This window comes from Tympanuchus pallidicinctus, unplaced genomic scaffold (genome assembly GCF_026119805.1).
Source record: "Tympanuchus pallidicinctus isolate F22 unplaced genomic scaffold, pur_lepc_1.0 scaffold11, whole genome shotgun sequence".
In the NCBI taxonomy this organism is placed as follows: domain Eukaryota; kingdom Metazoa; phylum Chordata; class Aves; order Galliformes; family Phasianidae; genus Tympanuchus; species Tympanuchus pallidicinctus.
In genome coordinates, this window is record NW_026294627.1 from 13,991,099 (window position 1) to 14,015,917 (window position 24,819).

At 38.9% G+C, this 24,819-nt stretch overlaps 1 protein-coding gene across 1 annotated transcript in view; it reads left to right on the forward strand.

The window, feature by feature from the left end:
* Positions 1-24,819, forward strand: part of DDX10 (DEAD-box helicase 10) — a 165,248-nt gene that overhangs the window by 134,585 nt on the left and 5,844 nt on the right. The window contains exon 17 of the mRNA XM_052671318.1: positions 16,400-16,533. Within this exon, the coding sequence (XP_052527278.1) occupies positions 16,400-16,533 (134 nt within the window). The remainder of the gene's footprint in view (positions 1-16,399; positions 16,534-24,819) is intronic.

A 24,819-nucleotide genomic window follows, 5' to 3' on the forward strand; every position in this document is an offset into this window, starting at 1 on the left:
CAAAACAAAAGGTCACGAGGAATAACAGAGTCAAATTTGAGAAACCAATTGTCCAGAATTCTCTCCAGAAAAAATTCTGGAATGAAATTCTAGGATTTCAGATTTGCAAAGTGAAATTAATGTAATGGAATGCCTCTATTAAAATGAATTTAGCACATTAGTAACAAAGCAGAAACAAAGCTAGAAGGAAAATAGGTTTTCAGTGTTTGATTTTATTCCGATACTAATTATTTAGTGTTAATTGTCATGTTATCCTCACACATCTTTAAAACATTTTACATCCTCTTATTTGTGCCCTTCACTTCCAAACACCATTTCATCAGCATGGAGACATTTGGTTGTCATTGTCATAAGAGTGGAATAGTGAAGAAATACTATGAAAAGACTTGTCTTACAGCTTATTTACTGTGCAAAATCTAAACTTCTCTGAAACTTTTAATAAGTGCTGTATATTTTATTTGTCTCTGACTCTGTGATCTTTGTGAGATGCTTCTTTGAGCACATGAAAGTGTTGGGAATTCTTTGCACCAATATGTGGCTGTACACGGCCTCTGCTTTCCAGCCAGTCTAAAAAAAACAAAGAGAAAATACACATGAAAAATCAGAATTTTCTGGTGGTAGAGATTACTTTGGAGATAAAGAAAAGACAAGTTAAAGCACAGTTTGAAGATAATAGTACTGAAACATTAGTAGATGATGTATTTTAGCTGTCTGATTTCCAGGAAATGGAGTAAAGTTGCTCAGATAAATCAGAACTTGTTGGTTTCTTTGCCTGAATACCAACTAGTTCTCTCTCCAGCAGGAAAATAGCTTTCTGGTCTTTTAATAAAGGTGTTTTTCCAGAAGAGCTACTTTCAGCTTCTGTTTAACATTGGTTAGCCAGTGAGTCTGTTTGTGCATGTGATCGGGGTCAAAGAGAAAGTTTTAGGATTTGTAAGTATAAATAGGCTGATGAGGAGGAATTTTAGTTTGGACTGTGTTGGAGAGGTGTTTATCCAGATCAAAAACTGAGTGCTGTAATGCTAGGCTCTGTTAATGACAACTGTTTGACAAATATAGAGGGAATAGCCTTTGAAGAAAATGATTCTTCAAGAAACACTGTGGAGAAAAGTGTAATGTTGAAAACTCTTCTCTTGCATCACAGGTCTTAGTTTATGGTCCTGGTAGATATTTAGAATCTCAAACTGCTGGGCTTCCTTTGTTCTTTAAGAGATACTGTTTTTAGGTAATCATAGAACGCTTTGAGTTGAAAGGACCTTAAAAGCCCACGGACTCATTGCCACCCCATGATGAGGCTGCCCAATCCAACCTGGCCTTGACCACCTCCAGGGATGGAGCACCCACAGCTCTGGGCAGCTGTGCCAGTGCCTCACCACCCTCTGAGTAAAGAATTTTCTCCAGACATCTAACCTAAATTTACCCTCTTTTAGTTTAAAACCATTCCCCCTTGTATTGTCACTGTCAGACTGTGAAAAATCGATTTACCTCCTGCTTATAAGCTCCCTTTAAGTACTTGAAGGTTGCAGTGAGGTGGAGAGCCATCTCTTCTCCAGACTGAACAAGCCCAGCTCCCTCAACCTTTCTTCATAAGAAGTGTTTATCTTCATGGTCCTCTTCTGAACCTCCTCCACCAGCTCCATGTCCTCGTTCTGCTGGGGCCCCCAGGTCTGGGTGCTGTACTGCAAATTGGGAGGGCAGCGCAGAAGGGTACAGTATCTAATCTCATTTCTTGCTTGAAACTCACTTGAAATAGTTTATTTCAAGTATTGCAGCTGATAAACTTGCCTCACTTTCTTACAGTTTGAATGCTCCTTTGTGCCCCGGAGGCTGAGATCCTATGTGAACATATTTGCCTGTCCAGTGAAGGTTACAGACATTTTCAGTGTGTGTCTGTATGAACTAACATGGTGTGTGAAGTTCAGTTAGCACTACATGTTTTGGATACCAGACTGAGGTACAGTTGACTATGTTTAGATTAAATGGATTTTTGGTATATGTAAGGGACTCAATAGCTACACCACAGAGTTGGAGAAAACACAGCGAGGAAGGTCTGAGATCATGGGTGGGATCGGTCTGCTGTGAAAGGATTTCTCCCTCCCTGCTGTTTTCCGTGAAGTTCTGCCACCTTTGCTCTGGAAGATGCAGCTTCTGACGAAAAGGAGATGTTTGGAGTTCCATCTGAATGGATCTTTGTATTTATCAAATAGCAGAGAGCTATAGAAATTATTAAATGTGGCTGTTATATGGGAAAATACTGAGAGTGAATGCTGTCCTCCTTAGTGATGGGAGGTCCCCAGTACCAGAAGACAGGAATTTGGGAATCTGAGGGGTACTCTGATGCATCCAAGCAGTTAGGGAATCTCTTTGTTTTCATTTTTTTGATAATTTACTTCCTGACAAAAATAGTAAACCATGCTATGTATCATCCAGAGACCACATCTATCAACTTGTCTGCATGGGAAATATTACTCCAGGTGCTAAAATAGCTTGCCAGCGTGGTGGTTGATGCCCTGAGAGAGGTGCTGCGTTATAGTCAGTGATGTTACCATTTCATTGCAGTTGTGAAGAGAGCTTATGGAACAATGCCTTGAATTAGGATGACACTTTAAAAAAAGGCATTTACAGATAACTTTTTAAAAATGTCTTTTACGCATAATGTATAAAAAAGCATGATAGTGTGCCTACTAAACAAAAATAGACATAGTACAAAAAGTGAGTTTAATTAAAACTCATAGCTGGAGATGTCAGAATGGTGATCATAGGTCTGAATGTGCTTCTAATTTTAATTATATATTCTGAATTTCATGATGGATATTTTGTACTCAGTGCTTTGGGGAGTCATGCATAATGTAGCAAGGAATTTCACTTAACAGTACCTCTAGCAAATGTTCTCTGTGATAATATTGTATGCCAAGTAGAATGTGATATAAGAAATGATTTATTTAGTTGATACAGGTCATTAAATTTTACCCTCAAAATTTTGTGAAAGTACAAGAACTTAAAAAGGAAGCATAACACATTTATGTTAGGTGCGGGAAGCGATAGGTTTGTAGCTACAATCAAATCACAACTGGATTTTATGATCAGGTGGTTGAGGCAGAAATAATTTCAGCGACTCCATAAGGATGAAATTCTAAACCTGTCTTTTGCAAAGAGTAGTGGTCATGAAGAAAGCCAGAAAGTATATTTTGAAGATTAAGTATTCCTGGTGCAGAGATACATGACTTAAGTAAAGTGGACCGGCACTTTGGCTCTACCATTTCTCAGAAGGAGCAACAATAATATGCATTCATGCTTAGCACTGCTTAAAAGTTCCGTTTGTTTTTTGTTTCTTAGTTTACCTTTGTTTTATATAACAAATGAAAAAAAATTCTAAGCCAAAAATGGATTGATTTTTATTTATGTTTTTAAGTATTGGGTCAAGAATGGAAGGAGTTATGCAAGTCCATCATATGGCAGGTGTTGGAGAAAGCTGCTTATTTCTGCCAGTGGTAGAACATACCTACAAATTTGAGTTTGTTAAAGTGCCCACCAACAGTCTTGATGCATTATATGGATTACTGTATATGTTCTGGGATAAAGCCATGATCTCCAGAACTTGTGGGTAACCTGGATCCTGGGTCTGCTTGCAGAATGTATGGCACAGCAACTAAATGTTAAAATCATAACTATGATTTGATTTTTCTCAAAATTCTTTTCAGATTGATAAGCCTGTAAATGTTTTTCTGCTGGTTGGGAACCAAACCACGTGGATCCTTCTTAACTGGAGACCCATTCAGAAAGTAGTCATGCTGATTTTTTTTTTTTTTCAGTACAAGCAGTGGCTCTGCGTCTCAATTTTCAGCACGCCAAAAAAAGTTTTCTTGCAAGCTGTACCCAGGCTGATGAGCTGCATATTACTTGGCATGATTGTATAGGAGAGAAATTGAGGAAATATTTCAAAAACTTGAATAGTAAATGAGCAATCTGTTCTCAGGTTGGTGCAAAAAGTAGCAAGTTTCTGGCAGGAAAATTCGGTATAGACACTAGAAAATATGTTCCTGTGGTGTGGTTACCTGAATAGAGGCAGAAGTTTTTTGTGAGACTGTGGGATCCTCATTACTGAAGGCTTTGAAAATGAAGGTAGAAATGATGTAACTGCAGCTTATTCATTGTGGAAGGGGAGGGAGGCAGTGGCCACCAGCCCTGCTCTGCTGCAAGTCCTGCATGTCTTCTGCTGACACAACTGCGCTGCAGTGCGTACTTGATGGGCTCCTGTGTGAGAATTAGAAATATTCTATCTAGCAAGTTGAGAGAGACAGATTTATGGAGTAGGTCCATTGATTGGATTTTGCTTGGAACCTGCTGTAAGAGAGCACTTAACTGTATTTTTGTGAGGGTTTTCAAATTATCACTGCACTGAGATTAATGGGGCCTCAGTTGCTGTCGGTCTCAAGTTATTGTTACAGCAGTTCAGCTAATTCTTGTCTTTGGCCGTCCTATGGCATATCTGAAAACCAGAATTAAAGCAAAGGTTCTGGAGATTGAAGACTTAAAGCCTAAACTTCACAGAATAAAACTTGTATGAACTCATGAATCTTGTGTGAGGCTTATGCATTGTAGTACATTATTTTTTATTTGTAGTGGAGATGGTGGTTTTCATTACATGACATATACAGAAGATGTGTCATGGAGCTTTACTGAATTCTTTTCCTGATAGAAGTCCATCTGGGTAATAAAAAGCTGACATTTCTGTTTCTGATGTGGCTAATAAATTAATGAGAACTGCTAATAAGTCAACACTCAAACCAGTAGGTCTTGTTTCCAGTTTGCTGTTTCTGTTTCCATTATTTACTTACGTATGGCATATCATCAATGCAAGAAGATTATATAACACCAAGAAGTGAGTAGAGCAAGTGAGCTGTGTACACTGGAGTTCACAGTAAGCGGTAGAGTTAGGCTAAAATTACTTTCTCCGACACCTTTTTAAGCATGCTGTGATTTAAGTCAGTGTGACTAACATTTATCCATGTTTTCTCTTTTCTTGACATTTTATATATATTTTGCAAGTGCTTGGGAGAAAGAGGAGGAAAAAAACCAAACCACCACTACTTCAAATGCATTTTAAAATTAAGAACATAATGGTTAAAAACTAGAACTTCAATAAAAAGACAAAAATAGTTGTTTAAATGCATATATTAAATTAAATTGGGTACATACTGTTTGAGAAGTTAAAAGAAAAATAGGTTAAATTAAGACAATGAAGATGATTTGATGGAAACCTATGAAAGTAATCTAACACAATTCAAGAAATGAAGTTACTGATAAGTTTCAAGAAGTGATGTGAATTAGAGAACAGTTCAATAATGTGAAAAAGTTGACCATGTTTTCATAATAAGTTGTGTACTTCCCTGGTTCAGGGAAATAGCTTTTTCTTCATTTAGGTGTATTTGGTATGTTCAGCTCTAAGTGTAGTTAAAGGTTGAAAAACATACTAATATTTGAGGAACTGCATAGTTGTGTTTATTCTTGAGTTTATTCTTTAACCTCTTTCAGTCTCAGAATAGAAATTAGATCTGAGGCTGTTAACTGTATCAAAATCATTTAAGGTAGGATGCTCAGAAGTGAACTTTACTTTTAGCATCAGAGAATGTATACATTGCTAAATGTCATTTTGAAATACAGCACTTGCGTGGATAAACTTAATTTTTCTTCCAAATATTTGTTGTATTTAGAACTGTATTTAGAAGGTTCGACTTAAAGTATAGATTAGTAATAACCTTTAAATAATATGCACATGCTATGTAACATATTTTATAATATTGCTTTATATTTATTTTAATTAAAATTTTAGTTTAAATCTGTTTTAGTTTTGGATGGAAAGAGACAGTAATTGCTATTACTGGGAATCATTTAGCAAATGGTGGTGGCTCTTTTATCATTTGTTAATGTCGCTATGGAGAACGACTGTTTCCAGGCCTGGGGGTCCCCTGCCCCCAGTGCAGGAAGGAGCTCTTGGATCAGGTTCAGAGGTTGGCCACTAAGATGATCAGAGGGCTGGAGCTCCTCTCCTGTGAGGAAAGGTTGAGGGAACTGGGCTTGTTTAGCTTGGACAAGAGAAGGCTCTGGGGAGACCTCATTGTGGCCTTCCAGTACTTGAAGGGAGCTTATAAACAGGAGGGGGAACGGCTGTTTATGAGGGTGGACAGTGATAGAACAAGGGGGAATGGTCTTAAGCTGAGACAGGAAGGTTTAGGTTAGATGTAGGAGGAAGTTTTTCACTCAGAGGGTGGTGACACACTGGAACAGGTTGCCCAAGGAGGCTGTGGATGCCCCATCCCTGGAGGCATTCAAGGCCAGGCTGGATGTGGCTCTGGGCAGCCTGGTCTGGTGGTTGGTGACCCTGCACACAGCAGGGGGTTGAAACTCAATGATCATTGAGGTCCTTTTCAACCCAGGCCATTCCATGATTCTATGCTGTCTTAATTTCAACTGGGATGGAGATTTTTTTCATCAGAATATTTGGTATCTTGTTATCTTTTGGAAAATGCAAAAAGAGAAACAGAGACTTGAAATAGTAAAAAATAGTGCAAAATTTCATGTTAAGTCCAATGGAAAAGACATTGTCACAAAACACTGAAAAGAAAAACAAAAGGAAAATTCATTATTTGTGTATGCTACTGTGTGAATTAAATCTTTCCCAATTTTAATTAGGATTGTAGTTAGTGATTTAAATTACTGATATAAATTGATCCACCCACTCTGACAACAGATCGTGTTGTTTTGGTGCAGTTTAAGAAGTTATAGTTTGTGCCTGCCTGTGCAGTATTAATAACATTATGTCTAGCCATACCTAAGTTTGATAGTTCAGACAGTTTTGCCAAAATGTAATTTTCTGGGAACCAATAGAGCCATGTTTCACAAAAGCTATTCTCACAAGAGCTAAATGCCAAGGTAATCAATCATACCGTGTACTGTATCTTTTTGTTATGGATAGAATACATTATTTATGGAGTATAAAGATTTTTCAGATGTTGAAATGAACAAGCCAACAAATGAGCAACTGCAAAGGATAAGATGTCCTTAGCTGAAAATTGCAATGTCCTACTTAAAAATTCCTAGGCTAAGAGACAAATTCCATGACTGTGGCATGTTTGAGTCTGATTTGCTGTGTTAGTGGGGGCTTCCAGAGAGCAGAAGTCCTTCATACACTAATTGTGCCTATGGACAGGTGCCAGATCTTCTGCTCTCTTCTTTTTTTGTGCCACTTGTATTTCAATTACTAAAACCAAAAGTTATTCAGTCACTGGAAGTACTTATTATGCTCTCTTTGGACTTTAAAGGATAAAGGCACAGCACAGTTGCACTTAATATTCCTTGACTTACATTTCTTACTGTAACCTATCTCTCTGCTTCCTGAGCCCATGCAAACTCCTGATGCTTTGTCCATGAATGTGAATTTGTGTGTGTACTAATGAGTCTCTGATTTCTATTTTTCTGTCCAGATGAAAACAGTAGTCTGTTTCATTTATGCTTCTTGGGATAGGCAATCCTAAAAAAAAATAGTTTAGTCTTAGTGTTTTCTTTCATGATCACTGAGTGTATTGGCAGCTTTCACTTTAGGCTTGTACCTTTGTCACAGAATCATTTAGATTGGAAAAGACCTTCAAGATGAAGCCTAACCATCCACCTAACAATACAAGTCCACTGCTAAACCATGTCCATTCATTTTCCTTAAATTACAAGTCATTCACTCTCTCTTTTCAGGCAGAGAATCATTTTGTAGCTTCTCTCTCTTCTACCTTTCTCCAGTTCTATTGCACACATGCTGTTATATGTTATCTCAATTGACAGTAACTCTCAGAAGTTATCTCAGGTGACAGTAACTCTCAGAAATTATTCTTAACTTCTCTTATTATTTTTACCTTTTTTTGCTTTGAAGCTGCTTGGATTTGTTTTAGACCTGAAAAATTATTTATTTCTTTCAGTTAGTTGAAAGACATTGCCTTGTGTAGATACAGAATGATATATATCTGGCCTTGTACAGATCTTTCTTGTACTTCTGACTTGACTTTTCAAAGACAAAAGTTTCCTATTTGTGTACATATTGTTATCAATGGTTATTATCATTTTCTGTCTCAGCTGCTGTAGTATCATCTCCACTTTGCTTTTGAATGCCTTTTTACTTCATTAGTATCTATTCAGAATGTGCAGCAAAATTACCTCTCTTCATGTATCCCTGCAGCCCTTAACTTTCAGCACCTGTCATGGCCATCAACTATCGAATGGTATAAAAAGTTCTCACCACTTCTTGCCTGCTTGCTTGGTTTTCCAGCATCACCTTGATTTTTATTGTTCTTGTTTTTTCCTCTCACTTAACTAAGCTGTCTGTGGGTGGCTGTGAGACCTCAAAGGCTTTTTCAAGGTCCCCTTTGCAGCAATGCCTGTGGAAATAGGGATGGGCAGGTGTCCTGCTGTTGTGTGCCTAGTGCCATAATGTTCCCCAGCCAGCTTGCTTCCTCGTTTGTCATCAAACTGTAGTTGTCTGTTCTCCCTTGTCTTCCACTCAACCCTTGTGCTCTGCCAGCAAGTTGTCTTCTCCACTGTATTTTGCAAGGTAAGGTTGCAATCCATGGGAACATGGGTTCAACAACAACAAAATTAATAATATATGAATCTACAGCACCAGTGCTGGCAGTGTCACTTATTGGGTACTTCTTTGCATATTTGAACAAATGTGAAACTGCTGCTGATGTTGAATAGGTCCTGAAGGCAGATAATTTCTTGTTCTCACAGCAAGCAGTCGAGTCAGTGCTGTAAACGGCAATGCGTCTGTGATTCTTTTGCTCAGTTCTGTCTGTAAAAGCACAGTAGTTGTTAGAATAAATTTCATGGCAAGAAATTAATTCAGATTTTTCTCCCTCTAAACACACAGTTTCATGTACGTATTTTGTACAGGTGTTTGCAGTACATGACTTAACCAGGACATTGAAGACATGAAAGTCTTGTCATATAAAACATTACCCATCGCGTGCTGCAAATGTTCTTCCGTTTCTCATTCACTGAATACAAATCCATTGTTTCAAGGAAAAGAGCGAAACAAACCAGTTTACAGAATTACGTAGTGTACAAGGTTTCCATTCTGATTCTTTTGTACCACTGCTGCTAGGAACTTAAAAAGATATGGCAGCTGCCAAACCCAGGCAAGTCTTTGCTTTCAGTCTTTGTGATGTGGTTGTGGCTCTGAGATACTTCTGCTGCATAACAAGAGGATGTAGTTTCTTCTGGCTTGTTCAAAAAAGCCAGATAGTGATGCAAGGAAAATTCTGTGTAGGAACCGTCTCTGTGGGTGTATGTTGAGGTTCCCTGGAGAAGGCTGCTGTGTTGTAGTGTCTGAACGCAGAGACTACTTCGGAGAAGTACTTTCCTGTGTTAGAGCTGGCAGCTGTGACTGCTGTACTTGAAAGTAGGGAGAGGAATGTAAGGATGCAAGGGTTATACGAGGAGAGTGTAAGCTTAGAAACTGCATTCTGCACTGTGATTTTCTGTTTTTTGTGAAAGGACCTCAGACTTTTGGACATGTATATTGGCATGTTGAATTTTCCCAGCGTTTTTTTTTATAAGGCACAACAAATAACTGCCCCTCTCTCTCCCTTTTTATTCCTGTATTACTTGCTCACTTGCAACCAAAATGATACCTTACCACTTAGCATTAGAAAGATTCTGAAATAGAAATAGTTTGGACTGTTCCTGTTTTGAGGCCTTTGTGTTATCAAATGTTTTACACCAGCTTTATTTGAGACAAGGACTCAGTGTGCATGGTGGCATCTCTGTCCAGCTGCTGGTGTGGCAGACACTGGAACCTGTGCAGAGATTAATCTACTACAGCGTTAATTCAAATGCCAGAGATTTTGTTTATGGTACTAAAGATTGTAGTTTTGATCCCTTATGGCATCTAAAACAACTGTGTGCTCCTGGCTGTATTTCATTAGTCTGGAACTATTAGCTTGAGCTTCTGTGGAGTACAGGTAGCATCAATCTCTAGAATCAGCAGTAAGCAGTAAGCAGTAAGTTAACCCTATTGTTTGTCAAAATTTTATATGTTCCACACTGTATTTTAGTTCCAGTGCTACCAACATAGTAACTAAACATCTTCCAAGTTGAAGTTTCATGTCTTAGCATGAATTGTATTTAACATACTGCATTGCTGTTTATCCTGAGCTTTTACATGTGAACTGTGGTAGTTTGCCCTTTTGTTAAATCATGTTTGTAGCTGTGGCTGATAACAGCTTGAACAGTGTTGTATTTACTGTAAGGATTCTACATGGGCCTCGTAGGAGCAAGTAATAACTTAAAAGCGTAACATTCAGTTTTGAGACAGAACCATTATAATTCTAATAAAGATAAGAGCAAATCCAGTGAAATAAAAAACAATCTTTGGGTAGATTCAGAAATTCTCAGCATCTCATTCTGACATTGATGAGTCTGTAGTTGTAAATTTAACAGATCATCTTTCTCTATCTGCCTTTGTTATGTAGCTATTAACTGATATGGTATACTGGTACTTTATTAGAGACCAAGTTTACGATCACTGCAGAAGCTCTTCCAGTATCAAAAAGTCAGAAGTGGATGTGTGGATATTTCTATGATTTTTGTGTTTACATCAGTTCTCAGCTGTGCCTGTGGTTAAGCTATGCTATTTTTCTTTTTTTTATTAAGATGTCAGATTGTTTAAAAGAAATAACGACTAGATGAAATTGAACCGTGTTGTGACTGCAGGTGATTGAGCAGGGGGAATGTTTTGCAGATGAAGCTAAGAGTTGTCTGTCGTTTCTACCAAACCACATGACTGATACTCCTTTCAGAAGAGGGAGGGATGCTCCTTCTGGATTGTGGGAATGCAAGTTCCATCACTGTAGTGTTTCTGCCTATGTCTTCCTGACTAACCTGCAGCCTCAATTTCTCCAGTTTTCGGTTACCAGCCTTTCTGGGCATGGAATTTGGCCACTCATTTGGTTTGTAACTTCTCCTTTCTGTCATGTGCCTTGAATCAGCCTGCGTGCTTCACACCAGGCTGGTGTGACCAGAAAGCAACAGTGACCTGTTCTCTGCTCATTCTACCCTTCTGTATACTGCTTCCTGGTTATCCACAAGAACAAACGAGGCTAGAAGGATTTGCTAAACCAGCTTTGGAGAGAACAGATTACCCGTTGGAATCGGTGTTCTACGTTGACGTAGGTGGCAGAGTGAAAGATAATAGGAAGAAAGTTCACTTGACTTGGTCGCAGTTTTCCCTCTTAACTCGTAAGAAAAAAATCATCTTACACCAGATCCTTGTTTCAGTGGAGATGGTGGAGATGGTGCTCTGAGTGTCACCTCCAGTTAGAGCTGTTGTCATTCGTTTTAGGTTTCGAAGGCTATTGGGGGTGATTAGTGGTCGCCCCATTTAAGAATGGTTTAAGCAACTCTTTCTGTGCCAGATCTGCACTTGATTTGCTCCACTGGCTCCCAGTCAGTTTCCAGTATCATCTATGGTTTTGTTCATGGTCTTCAAAGCAACTGTGGATCAAACACCTCAGCTACATCAAAGACTATATTTCTGTTTGTGAACTACCAGAATAGTTGTATTCCTTTGGGCAATGTAGATGATGCAATGCCAGAGCAACCACACGTCCCATGGGACAGAGTGTTTTGGGTTAGGGGTTCAGGCTATGAAAAAAAGTCCCCAAGGCAATCAGGTGAATGCAGAGGAAGAGATGGCTTAAAGGAGGCCTTACTAAACACCTCTGTGAATGTGCTTTATTTCAACTAATGGTGCAGAAGAAACTCCCATTTTTATCTGAAACATAATTGTCAAAAGGAAGGCAGTTAATATATTTTGAAATGCTGTCAGGTGGAAGATACTGTATGTTTAGAAGTGAAGTACCTGTACAGAGTACCTGCTAACAGTATTTAAAACTTACCTTAGAACTGCATTAAAATCACAAACTGCTTACTGAGAGAGACCACATTATTAACAAAAGCCAAAGGTGACATACCTCTAGAATAACTGAATGTTTTAGTAGGAATAATAAGTGTTGTATAACTTGTTCCTGTTGAAAGACAGAAATCAAGTCTGACTGACTTCTAAATAAACCTTAAAACTCTTCTTTTTAGTTGATTAGAAATATTCCACCACTGTGCTATATCTATAAAGTGCTACGGACAGAATTGACAGTGCTGAAGCAATTCTCTGCCTCACTCAAATTGGTTACCAGAGACTAACAAATTGCTCAAACATAAAACCTGCAACTCCAGATAATTTAATCAAATAAAAAAAAATAAATATCTATTACATTAATTATAAACTAAATGCCTCAATAAATGTGTTGTGTAATTTAAACCTTCGATAAAGCAGCAGCATCTGTGTATCCACAGGTTTTCATAGCATGTTTTTTGGCTTTCCATTTTTATCCCACAGCAGTAGATAGTTCTTTCTTGAATACCTAATGGGTGGCAGAAAGAAGACATCACTGTATTGTTCAGAAAAATGTAATCCCTTGAGTGTCTGTTTCCTTAAAAAGTTGCATTAACTTCTTCATTTTGGGCTTCTCTCAACCCGCCTAACAGATCTGCCTGATCTTCATGTATTCAGCTTTCTCTATAAAGAAATTCAGTTGCCATTACATCTTGTTATAAAAACAGCTGGGTGTTGTGTAGGAGGTACCATGTCTTGAAGCAGGCTCTAGGGGAGCCTGCCCTGTTTGCTTCACCTTATGCATGTTTCCAAAATGCCTTAAGTGAGTCATCACTGATCTGGTACAGTGTGTGGATGTCGGTGAGGTATCCAAACCTTCCATTTTCCTGCATAGGAACTTTGCTGAATTTGTCTGTAGTGATGTCTTGCAACAAGAAGTATTTCATAGGAATATTGTGTGAATACAGAGATGTTTCCATCTCTGTACCGTATTAAAACTGGAAGTTTTCACACGAAGTTTGTGCATACTGATACTAAACTGCTAATAGAAGGGGCCAGCCTGTCTGGTATGGTAAAAGATAGCTAGTTATCCTGTGGCAGAATGAAAATAGCAAGGTAAGGGCCACTGAATCCTGCTTTCCTGACTAGCCTGATTCTATGATTGAATAGCTTTCTGTCCACAGTAGAACTTTGTTATAAATCATTCTGCAAAGCAAATTGTCACCTAAACTTAGACATAAATTACAGACAGTACAAATCTGCTCTTCAGTTCGTGTTGTCTTTGGTAGGGCTTGCTCTAGGAAGGATCCAATTGCAATTCTCTAAATTGCATCCTATTTGTTAGTTTTATCTAGAGAATTTTACAGGTGTTGCCTCATGCTGTGATTTGACGTTTTTTCCTCCTGTTGTTGTGGTGAGTAATATGAAATCACAGAATTTATTCTTCCTGACTGGTTGATAAAAATTTGAATAAAGAGTGAAAAATAATGAGTTGTTCAGCTCTGGATGATAAATGTTCATGCTAAAGTTCTTAACAGTTTCAGGGACGTACAAATATTTTAATGAATATGTAACAGGCAGTGCTCATAAGAAATATGACCTTATGATTTATGATGAATTAGAGGCATCTTTGCCAATTACTTCTTTTGTAATAGTAAGCAGTACTTTGAATACATCTCTGCAACATTTTTGCTGGAAAAGTGGATATGAAAGCATAATGAAAGTGAAGGTTTGCTCTGTGAGTGTTTGTTTCACATGTACATGTATCATAGAATACTTTCATGATAGAATGGTTTGGGTTCAAGATCATCTAGTTCCAACCTGCTATAGGCAGGGACACCTCACTCACAGCCCCATCCAGCCTGCCCATGAATGCTTCCAGCGAGGGGGCATCCACAGTCTCTCTGGGCAACCTGTTCCAATGTCTCACCACCATCACAGTAAACAATTTCTTCTTAATATCTAGTCTAAATCTACCCTCTTCCAGTTTCAAACCATTACTCTTGTACAGTCACTACATGCCCCTATAAAAAGTCCCTCCCCAGCTTTCCTGCAGGCCCCCTTCAGGTACTGGAAGGCTACTATAAAGTCCCCCATATCCTTCTCTTCTTCAGGCTGAAAAGCCCCAGCTCTCTCAGCCTGTCTTCATTGCTCCAGACAGAACTTAAGAACTTATGCAGTGCCAACATTTTGCTGACATAGTTGATAAGGTGCATGTTAAGAGCAGTCTTAGAATCATAGAGTCATGGAATGGCCTGGGTTGAAAAGGATCTCAATGATCATCGAGTTTCAACCCCCTGCTGTGTGCAGGGTCACCAACCACCAGACCAGGCTGCCCAGAGCCACATCCAGCCTGGCCTTGAATGCCTCCAGGGATGGGGCATCCACAGCCTCCTTGGGCAACCTGTTCCACTGCATCACCACCCTCTGAGTGAAAAGCTTCCACCTAGTATCTATCCTAAACCTTCCCTGTCTCAGTTTAAAACCATTCCCCCTTGTCCTATCACTGTCCACCCTCATAAACAGCCGTTCCCCCTCCTGTTTATAAGCTCCCTTCAAGTACTGGAAGGCCACAATGAGGTCTCCCCGGATCCTTCCCTTCCCCAAGCTAAACAAGCCCAGTTCCCTCAACCTTTCCTCATAGGAGAGGAGCTCCAGCCCTCTGATCATCTTAGTGGCCTTCCTCTGGACCTGCTCCAAGAGCTCCACGTCGTAAAAGATGACTGCCAGTAAATGTTGGCTTTCTGTTGCAGTGTCACACATACATGTTAAAAATATTTTATTCCGTATCACAGCTTTGAATAATGTTTCTCTTCTGCTTTTTTTAATATGTATTTTGTATATACTACTTGTATTGAAAGAACAGATGCAGTGGCTCAAGTGAAGAGCTGAACTGGAGGATATTGTTGCAAAGCAAAAAATGTGTTGTATTTTTTAATTCTGTTGTGAACTGTTGTGCCTGAAGTTCCTGCCAACCAGCATGATTTTCAGTCAGTGCCTGTGTTACTGCCAGTAGTTCACAGTGCTACTGAGTCTGATGATACTCTTAGTGATTTCATACACCCAGCTGTGCAATTACCTTTACTTGTATTTTATAACAGTCAAGAACAAAGTGCATGTTTTGTATGTTTTTTTCTTTTTCCTTTTAATAGCATATCTGGCTTTCTGCCCTTTCTCATTGCTTTCAGTGCATTGTAGAAGTGTTGCTGAACAGGGCCTTGCAGTGGTGACTGATCTTACTCCTCATCAGCTCATTTCCTTTCACTTACCATATGTGCCAATATAAAAGAAAGGGAATTTGATGTGGGTTTTGTTTGTGTTTATTGTGGTGAAATATATGCACTTGAGAACAGTGTGCTTTAAAACTTTGGCCTGGAGATAGATGGAAGTAGTGAAAAATCACAACTGTAATTAACTTTAAATATTTAATTATGTGAAATTATTCATAGAATAAAGTATCATTTAAGTGAGTGCTGCTTTGAAAATTCATCTGTGAAGATATTGGTTAGAAATGTAAACAGAAGGTAGTGATGTATTTAATTATAGTTTCATTGGGGTTTTTGTTTGTTTTTGTGGAGTTGGTTTTGTTTTTTTTTTTGCTTTTCACTGTAAGAATGTGTGAATCTCAGGTCTGTGTCTCTTAAAATTGCCTGTAAACTTTTTGTCTGTGTTTTTGTGCGCATATGCAGTTGCACAGCCCTCCAAACTGTCTGCTTTGTTAGTGCCCATTCACAGTAGTAACATTTACAACAGTGGTGCTGTTAAGTCAGGACCACGTGCAGCAGAGCCTGCACTTGCAGTGCAGTCAGATTTATTTTATCATCCAAAACCTTTATGGAGTGCCCTTTTCATGAAAGAATTAGTGAGGCATTCCCACACCTGTGGGGAAACTTGCCTTCCAAAGAAGGGCTGCAAGACTGAGGGGAGCTGAGTCCCAGGGAGAAGAGATGGGAAGGAGCCTCAAGACTGCACATCATTTGCAGTGAATGGCAGAAACTCCCATAGGACAGTTAATTCCACAAATTTTAGCACTTGCGTTTTAACTGGCATGGAAGACTGCCTAAGTTTTAAATCACTGTATTTTATGAAGTACACCTTGCAGAAGTGATTAATGTGTACTCAAGCTCACATCTCTTTGCCAGTGTTTGTGTGGGACAGTGGAGTTTTGTCTTAAACACTTTGAGAAGACTGTTAATAAGATGCTGCCAAAATCTTTTAGATTTGGTAGATTTAATATGAAAGTAGAAATTGAATGTAAATCCTTGAGCTTTGTTATGAATAATATTCTTCAGCCTTTAATAGTCTTGAAGGAAGAGCACTGATGACTACAGAAGCGATTTCATTTTCCTGGGTATACTAGTGATGTCCTTCAGGGGTGGTGAATGGATTTTGTTATAGTGCCTCTGTTAATGGGGTTGTGGATGTGTTTGCTTGTCTTGTAACTCTCCATTTGTCACCTGGCAGGCTGAAGGTGAAACAGTGGCTGTTCTTGCACACAGTGGAAGTGAAGATGAGTTTGATCCAAGTAGTCTTCCAGATCCTGATAAATACAGAGATTCTGATGAAGAACAAGATACAGAAAGTGAAGACAGCTATAGGTACGTACATATCTTCCTCATTGATTTTGAAGTATTCATGTTTTTTAGAAACTGATGTGTTTACATATTAGGAATTCATTATAGTTATCCTGTTGCTTCCACTACTTAATATTTGAGAGTTTGTTTGTGAGGTGGGTACTGAAGAGAAATCTATATTAAAGCTATTATTTCATTTTGTGAAGCTGTATGAGAAAGATACTGAGTGAAGTCCTGCGTGGTTTTTGTCATTTGCTTCACAGCAACAAGTCCATTTGTGTGTTTCTCACAAAAAGCTTGTGTGTTACAGATGCGGAAGCATGTTATTGACACTTAGTGCTGTTAAGTGTAGATCTTTATTTTGCCCTGTTCTAGCTGTCTGGGTTTACAAATCTTACTTTCCACATCTGAATCAGATATCTAAGCAGCTACATATTGTTGTTAGCCCTAGTATGAGTGAACGCTGTGGGGATGCTGTGTAGGACAGGGTGCTGGGACATGGATTTACAGACTGGATAACCCTAAGTAAGCAGCTGGTGACCATATCCCCTGTAGATCTCTCACCAGTGTGTTGGTCAGTAGAACTGACAGGAATGGGTACATCAATAATTTTCCTGCTTTTTTTTTGTGCAAGGAGTGAAAGAAGGTAACTGTAACTAAATTGTAGTTCCTTCTGTGTGTTCACTTCTCTCTCTTGATTCACTATCTGTACTCCTTGTAGAATGAGTGAAAAAGCTGGGTGTAAAACATTAAAATAGCTTTCTAAAAATGGCCAGAAAACAAGAAACCAGTGCTTAACAAGATTCTTCCAGTTCCTACTGTATTTCTGACATCTTGTCTCTGCCCATTAGCTTTTGCTGAGAGGAAGAAGCGTAATCTGTTAAAACGTTCTCCAGTAATGAGGTTTAAGGTTCAGCATTTATTGAGGAGGTTTGCATAAGAGGATTTGCAGATTGCTTTTCATGTGTTATGAGAGTTTAAATGTATCTGTCTATACTTGATGAATGCATTCTCTAGTGGTATTTTTATATTGCTTGGAGCAGGATCAGGTTAATGTAATGAAATTGTATTCTCAGCTTCCCCCAGATAATTTCAGAAATATGGCTAATACTGTCTTTTTAATATACGAGACTCTGATGAGTAATACCTGGGTGTAAGACAGTCATTTGAGCTAGAAGATGCTGTGGAACCCCATTTTGTGGGGTTTGGACCATCTCTGTGCTGATGTGAGCTGTAAGATAAGCAGTAGAACAACAGCATATTTAGGAATTTTGGTTTATGTGGAAGATTAATAAAGGAGCCAGGAGAAGTATTTCAGGATTCTAATGGGACTTGTAGCAGTGCCCACTCTGTTATTTTGCCTTTGAGAGCAAATTCTGAGCTCACTTCAGTAGTAATGCTTTGCTCCAGATTAAATAAAAAAAAATAGCGGACAGGGTATTGTGAGATAAGAGATGGTCATTGATGGTTTGTTTCTTGGAAGAAGAATAGAAGTTTATTGGAAAGGTCTGAAAGATATCTTTGGTAAGAAGTTGGCCATCAAGCAGTACTTGTTTGTTAGTTAGTATGTTGCTTCTAAAGGGCAGATTCCTGGAATCCATTAAGCACTGTACTAGTGCTGTGATGGGAAGGGTTTGTCAGCAACCAAGCGTAGGAAACCTGATGTCAAAGCATGACCTATTATACACTTCCTTACCTCAGGCACTTCCAGTTACTCACAAGTTGTCGCACACCTAGTGTAGGAGAAAGGTATTTCATTGCTGCATTTCATGAACAAGATTTAGCATTGTTTCATCTGATTGCCTTAGCTAGGAAACACTGACTCAACAAAACCATGTTTTGTAATGGAAATGTTTAATAAATATTCTGAAGAAGTTATGAGGGCAGTCAGACTAAAATTAGGTGGGGGTTGCCTAGTATATTTTCAGTATCGTTAAGTAACAATTTACTAGGGGAGATCTTTCTTTTATAAAGTGTTCATGTATCACTTTTTATATTAATCCCTTCCTCAAGGATGTCAGCTAGACGAAAGATTTGCTATGTTTTAAGACAAACACTGATAGAGTTGGGCAGATTGTTGGCGGTTCTAATCAGTACATATTTTTTGGAATCAGCCGTTGACGTGGCCCTCTGGAATCAGAATGTCAGCTCACAGAAAGAAGGTCTTGGTCATTTCCCTGTCCTATAAAGTAGAATGGAAAAGGCAGTGCACATGAACAGGAAAAAAAGGTTAAACCTTCTAACATATTTTCTTCAGCAAATCTCAGAACACTGTGCAAAGGAGATGGGTATGGTTTTTGCAGACAGGAGTGTTGTGTCACAAAGTAACTTAAGGCCAAGCTGATGACACAGATCTGGGAATAAAACTCAGGTACTCTGAGGGCCAACTGCTCTGTCCACTAGGCAGCATTTCCTTGATAACTGATTTTTGTGTGTGTGTTTTTGTGGGTTTTTTGTTGTTGGTTTGGGTTTTTTGGTTATATTTTTCAGTATGTCAAGTTTACATACATGTAACTTAATACCTTGTAGGTGCAGTATAGTCATTTTACTGGTTTTGTCCTGAGCTGAATTACCTTAGAGGGAACATTTTCTTGGAACATCTGGATGCCTACAGTGTTTTGTTTATCTCAAAATTACATTCAAGACCAATCTCCTTGGATGGAAAGAGCAATTTTGAGAACAAAAAATATTCTCTGTGTATGATCCAACATGAGCTGAGATGGATTATTTTTCTACCATATATTGTGTCTTGCCAGGTTTACTTTACTACATGTACTTTAGGTACGTTTGGAGGTTACTTTGGAATGAAGTGTAATGATAGAACATTTTCCATGCTACGATGTTACCTACATTGTGTCAATGTATTTAAAAGGTAACTTAAAATCTGGGAGGGTTTTACCAATGGAATTTACTTTTTAAGTTATGAATTTAGCCTTGAGCGTGGCAGAAAATCATTTATCTTGAAGGTTGGACTTCATTTGGTCTTTGAAACCTGATTGTGTGTGGAAGCTACTTTAACTACAAGGGCTGTTCCAAAAGCAATGCCTCCCACTTTATTATGTTGCCCATGACATCATAGGCAGATAGTGGTGGAATGGCAGTAGAGATTGAACATTTCTGCCAATATTCCATTACATTTTGTTGCCAGGAGACAGATGGCAGCAGAGGGACAGTCTGACAAAATGGCATCTGATGTGAAAGAGTATATGAAGCAAAGGTGTGGAACTGCATTTCTGAAAAAATGGCACCCTCTGGCATTAATTAATGCTTGCTGAATGTTTGTGGAGACCAAACAATGGATGTTAACACAGAGAGGTGGTGGGTGGCACTTTTCAGCTGTGATGACAGTGACGTAGTGATGTGAAAGACAAGCCACGTTCTAGATGGCCATGCAGAGCTGTCACACCACAAAATGAAGAGCATCTCAAATCTTCTCAGCCACAAATCAGTAGATTATTATGACCAGGGAACTGTTTACAGGGTTGAAAATTGCTTTCACTGCATTGGAACCAATACTGGCAGTATTGGAATATTGCAAAGTTTGTGCCAAGTGGGTCCCATGAATGCTCATACAGGAACAGAAGGAACACTATGTTGTTTTGTCAGGACCTATTGAACCAATACATGGCCGAGGGTGACAGTTTCCTGGATTGCATCATTACTGGTGAATAGATGTGGTGTCACCACTATGAGCTGGTGTCAAAATGGCAGTGTGTGGAGTTGTGACATGTAAATTCCCCATTGAAGAAAAAGTTCAAAACTCAACCCTAAGTGAGTAAAGTGATGTGCACTGTCTTTTGGGGTAGGAAAGAGTGATCCTGCTGGATTTCCTCGAACCTGGATCAGCTCTCACTGCTGCATTATGGTGCTGATTAAGCTGAAGGCTTAAACTTCCAGAGTCAGGTCAGAGAAGAAGACAACCTTTCTCCTGCAACATGGTAGTAAAATTGAAGACCATGGAGCACTCTGCCAATCTTGGCTGGACTGTCCTACCACACCCATCCTATAGCCTGGATTTGACATCTTCTGATTTCTATCAGTTTGGGCTGTTGAAAGATGGACCATGTTAGGCAACTTTTCCTGGCAGCCTGTTTTGACTTAGAGGAGCCAAGGAACATCCAATAAAACAAGTTTCATATTGTGATTTTCTTTTTTAGTGTAGCCAATAGTCATTAAAATCTTAGCAATATTCACTTCTTTGAAAAGCATTCTTGCAAATCATCCACTAAATCATAAATTCTGTTATTTTCCCATGCACTGGCAGCTCATTTTTGCCATGCAAACCCTCTTGACTTAAAGATTTTTGGCATTCATTAAATGATGACAAAGCAATTTGCTTTTGCTTCCTTGATTAAAATACTGAGTAAAATGCTTGTGTAAATCTGCCCTGTCTGTTCAGTGCTCTGGGAGTTGTAATCTAGTTGGGGTGATTTTTTAGTTTTTATTGTTTCCTCCCCAGTTTTGAGGTTTAAGCTCTCTCTAGCTAGTCCCAGCTGTTTCTTGGCGTAACATACCTCAAGAAAGCCAACACAGGTTTCAGGCCTGTCAGTCTGAGCTCAGTGCCAGGGAAGGTTATGGAGCAGTGCACCGTCAGTGCCGTCATGCAGCACCTACAAGTCAGCCAGTGATCAGGCCCAGTCAGCATAGGTTAATGAAATGAAGGTTCTGCCTGACTAACCTGATTGTTTTTTGTGATAAGCTGACATGCTTAGAGGAGGAAAGACATTGGGTATTGTTTACTTGAACATTAGCAAGGCTTTTGATACGGTTTCCCACAGCCTTTTTCTGGAGAAACTGTCTGCTGTACGACCACCCATCAGTGATCTCCATCAGGACATGGAGCCTTTCAGCACTACATTCGGTGTAGGATCTCACAGCCAGGTCCACCCATCAAATCCACATCTTTCCAACTCAGAAATTTCACTGCATCCCACCTTCAGCATTTATTTCAAACTGGAGGAGCTGTATGAGCTGTTAGTTAAATTTGCCTTTGAATGGGATTTCCCTCTACCTCTATAATCTGAGTAATTAAATGGCATGAAGCATATAATGTGAGATTAATTTTTGTCTATCTAGCAACATTCTTCATATTGGTGTAAGGCTATGAATGTAAATTGTTAATGAGGTGAAAAATGTAAGTGCATTGAGTAGAGCGGAAGAAAAGTGTCTGGATTTCTTAAAAACCAGTTTTGTACTCAAATTAAGTTTCTGATATTTCTAATCCCTCAATCTCTTTAAATAGAAATGCTGAGAAGGAAGAAAGTTGTGACTGACCTCATCATTACCTTCTTTAAATCTTTATTAGGTGTAACTGATCATGTTAACTCTTAGATCAGCATGAACTTGTGGGGAAAGGAGAAATATCTTAGTTCAGACACAGTTTCATTTGTGATTTTATGGTAATTCAGCAGCTGACATGCAAGTCAGCAGTCAGTGCCACTCGGTTGTGCACTGTGCTGTAGTTTTGAAAATTATGGCCAAATTACATTTTTTTAATACATTCTTGAGTACATTAAATCTGGATATTGATGTTGTATGTAAACCTGATTCTAAGTTGTATGTAGTTCCTGATGTAGTCTATACTAAAACTTATCTTAGAAAGAGTTCAGTTATAGAAATAATTTGTTTGACTATTTATCACAGATCTGTCATCATTTTCCCTTCATTTGAACCTATTCAGAACTGCTTTTCATATTTCAGAGTAGAGAATTTAATCTATATACTGTGAAATCCAAGCGTGTTTCATGTATGCCTATTAGAAATTGAATATATACGTAGATAATACATATGCATATGCATGTATGAAAACAGATATGTGTCTGCATGTGTATATACACACAGTTTCACCACTGTTTGCATGCACACCTTCTGCTTTACCCAGTAAACTACATCTCAACTTCCAGGTTCTCATAATTCTTTATTTCTGATTCTCTCCCCCATCCCACTTGGGCAGAATGTGCAAGAGCTGTGTGCCTGCTGGGTTTAACAGATTGCTCAGAGAGGTTGTGGGTGGCCCGTCCATGGAGGGGTTTAGGGCCAGGTTGGATGGGGCCTGGGCAGTCTGATCTAGTACTTGATCTAGTGGCTGGCAGCTCTGCCTATAGAAGGGACATTGTAATTAGATGATCCTTGAGGTCCCTTCCAATCCAAGTCATTTTATGATTCTATGATTTGTTTCAGTAAACAAGGTATGTTGTACTTATTCCCATTCTAAAGAGAGGCAGTATTTTTCTTACTACTGTATATAGAATACTGTTTTTTCAAAACTTGTTTTAGAAGGAACTTTAATATAACTATTTACATTGTTGAAGTAAATTTTACATTATTTAGTCAGCAAAAATAAGTTTGTTCCACAGACTCAATAGGAACACATGTTACTGTTGTGTGCAGTGGTAACCTCCTGGCTGTAAGCTCTACATGTATGGCTGAAGAAGTAAGAATAACTTTTTGTTGCAGTTTTCTTCAGAATCTAGTATTAATAGAATTAAAACATCACATAAACATTAAGGTTGGAAAAGACCTCTAAGATCATCTATTCCAGTTATCAACACATCACAACTGTGTCCCTCAGTGCCACATTTATACGTTTTTTGGACACCTAATTTTGATAAGGGATGTAATGAGAAATAAAATAGGAAGCAATCATTCTAGAAAATAATTGCTCTAGTAAGTAAGAGGAAAATTAATTGTCCAAAAGAGAGGTGCAGGTTGAGAGAGCTGGGGCTCTTCAGCCTGGAGAAGAGAAGGCTCTGTGGGACCTTATGTCCTTCCAGTACCTGAAGGGGGCCTAAGGTAACCTGGTGGGGGACTCTTAGTAAGTGACAAGATGAGAGGAGATGACTTTAAATGGGAAGAGGGTAAATTTAGACTAGATGTTAGGAAGAAATTCTTTACTATGATTTAGATTAGATATTAGGAAGAGATTCTTTACTGTGAGGGTGATGATGCACTGGCACAGGTTGCCCAGTGAAGTTGTAGATGCCCCTTCTCTGGAGGCATTCAAGGCCAGGCTGGATGGTGCTGTGAGCAACCTGGTCTGGAGGGAGGTGTCCCTGCCTATAGCAGGGGGTTGGAACTAGATCACCTTACATCTGCCTTCCATCCCAAACCATTCTATGATTCAAGATCTGGGCAACCTCTGCTCTGCAAGGTTTCTGTGGTTTAAAATCAGCCATTTGACATACACACAGCCACATTGCCACTGATTAAACAACAGCAATTCCAAGCTGTCTAGACCAGCTCTGCTTCAGTTATCATTTATCAGAGCTTGCTTTGGACTTGAGGTTTACTAGCACTTGGAAACAAGCTGTCCTTGACACCAAATTGCAGACCATGAGTTGAGGTCCCAGACTGTAACACAGCAGACACAGATTCTTTCCTGAAGAAGCATGTGTGAATAATGAATGAATCTGTTAATGAAATACAGTTTATAAAATTTAGCAATAATTTATCTCTCAAATATTGGCATTTTGCTAATCAAACATGTTGTGCCACAAACTTCCTTCCACGTAATAAATTTTAATTCGCAAGGCCATGGCAGCAGTCCTAATGAAGATTAATTACTGCAGTCCCTTTCACAAAGCCCAGTGCAGCTTCTTTCTTATTTGCTGTAAGAATGCTACAGTACAGAGAAATGGTAATGAAAATATATTGCACAGTGTTATTCCCTTTACTGGCCATTCCAGTGATGTAAATCAAAACCACTCAAATTAGATTTGTAAAAAAGAAACAATTGCAGAAAAAAGGAAGATTAATCTATTTGTAATGAAATACCAGTGTAATTGTACTAAAAGCAAAAGATGGGCTGAGTCTGCCGTGGAGCTGAAGTACTACAATCTGAAACAAGAAAAAATATTCAAACCAAAATCAAACCGGCAAGACAATATGCTTACTATTTTTATTACTGCATGGAAAGTATACAGAATCTGATGGGAAGAAGCACCCAAAGCAAATCATCAATGTCTTGCTTCTGCTCTGTGTCCACCTTTACTTCCCCAAGGTTCTAGTAAACAGGTGACAGTAGATTCAAATTGGATGGGTGAGGCTGTACCAGCCCTTGACTTGCCCATTCCTGTCACAGGCATTGCATTGCTGCTCATAATGCAGCAGAATAATCCAGCCCCAGACCACTGGAGTTTCCATGCAGCAGAGCAATTTGAGTTTATACAACAGTTTGAAAACTGAAATTATGAATCATCATTGCTCAGGGTTGAAATTGCTTTAGCTGGAGCTGACCAGGGTATCAGTCAAACCATTTTGATTTGCTGTATGTCCATCTTTCAGTGTCTTAACATTCTGAAATATGCTGCT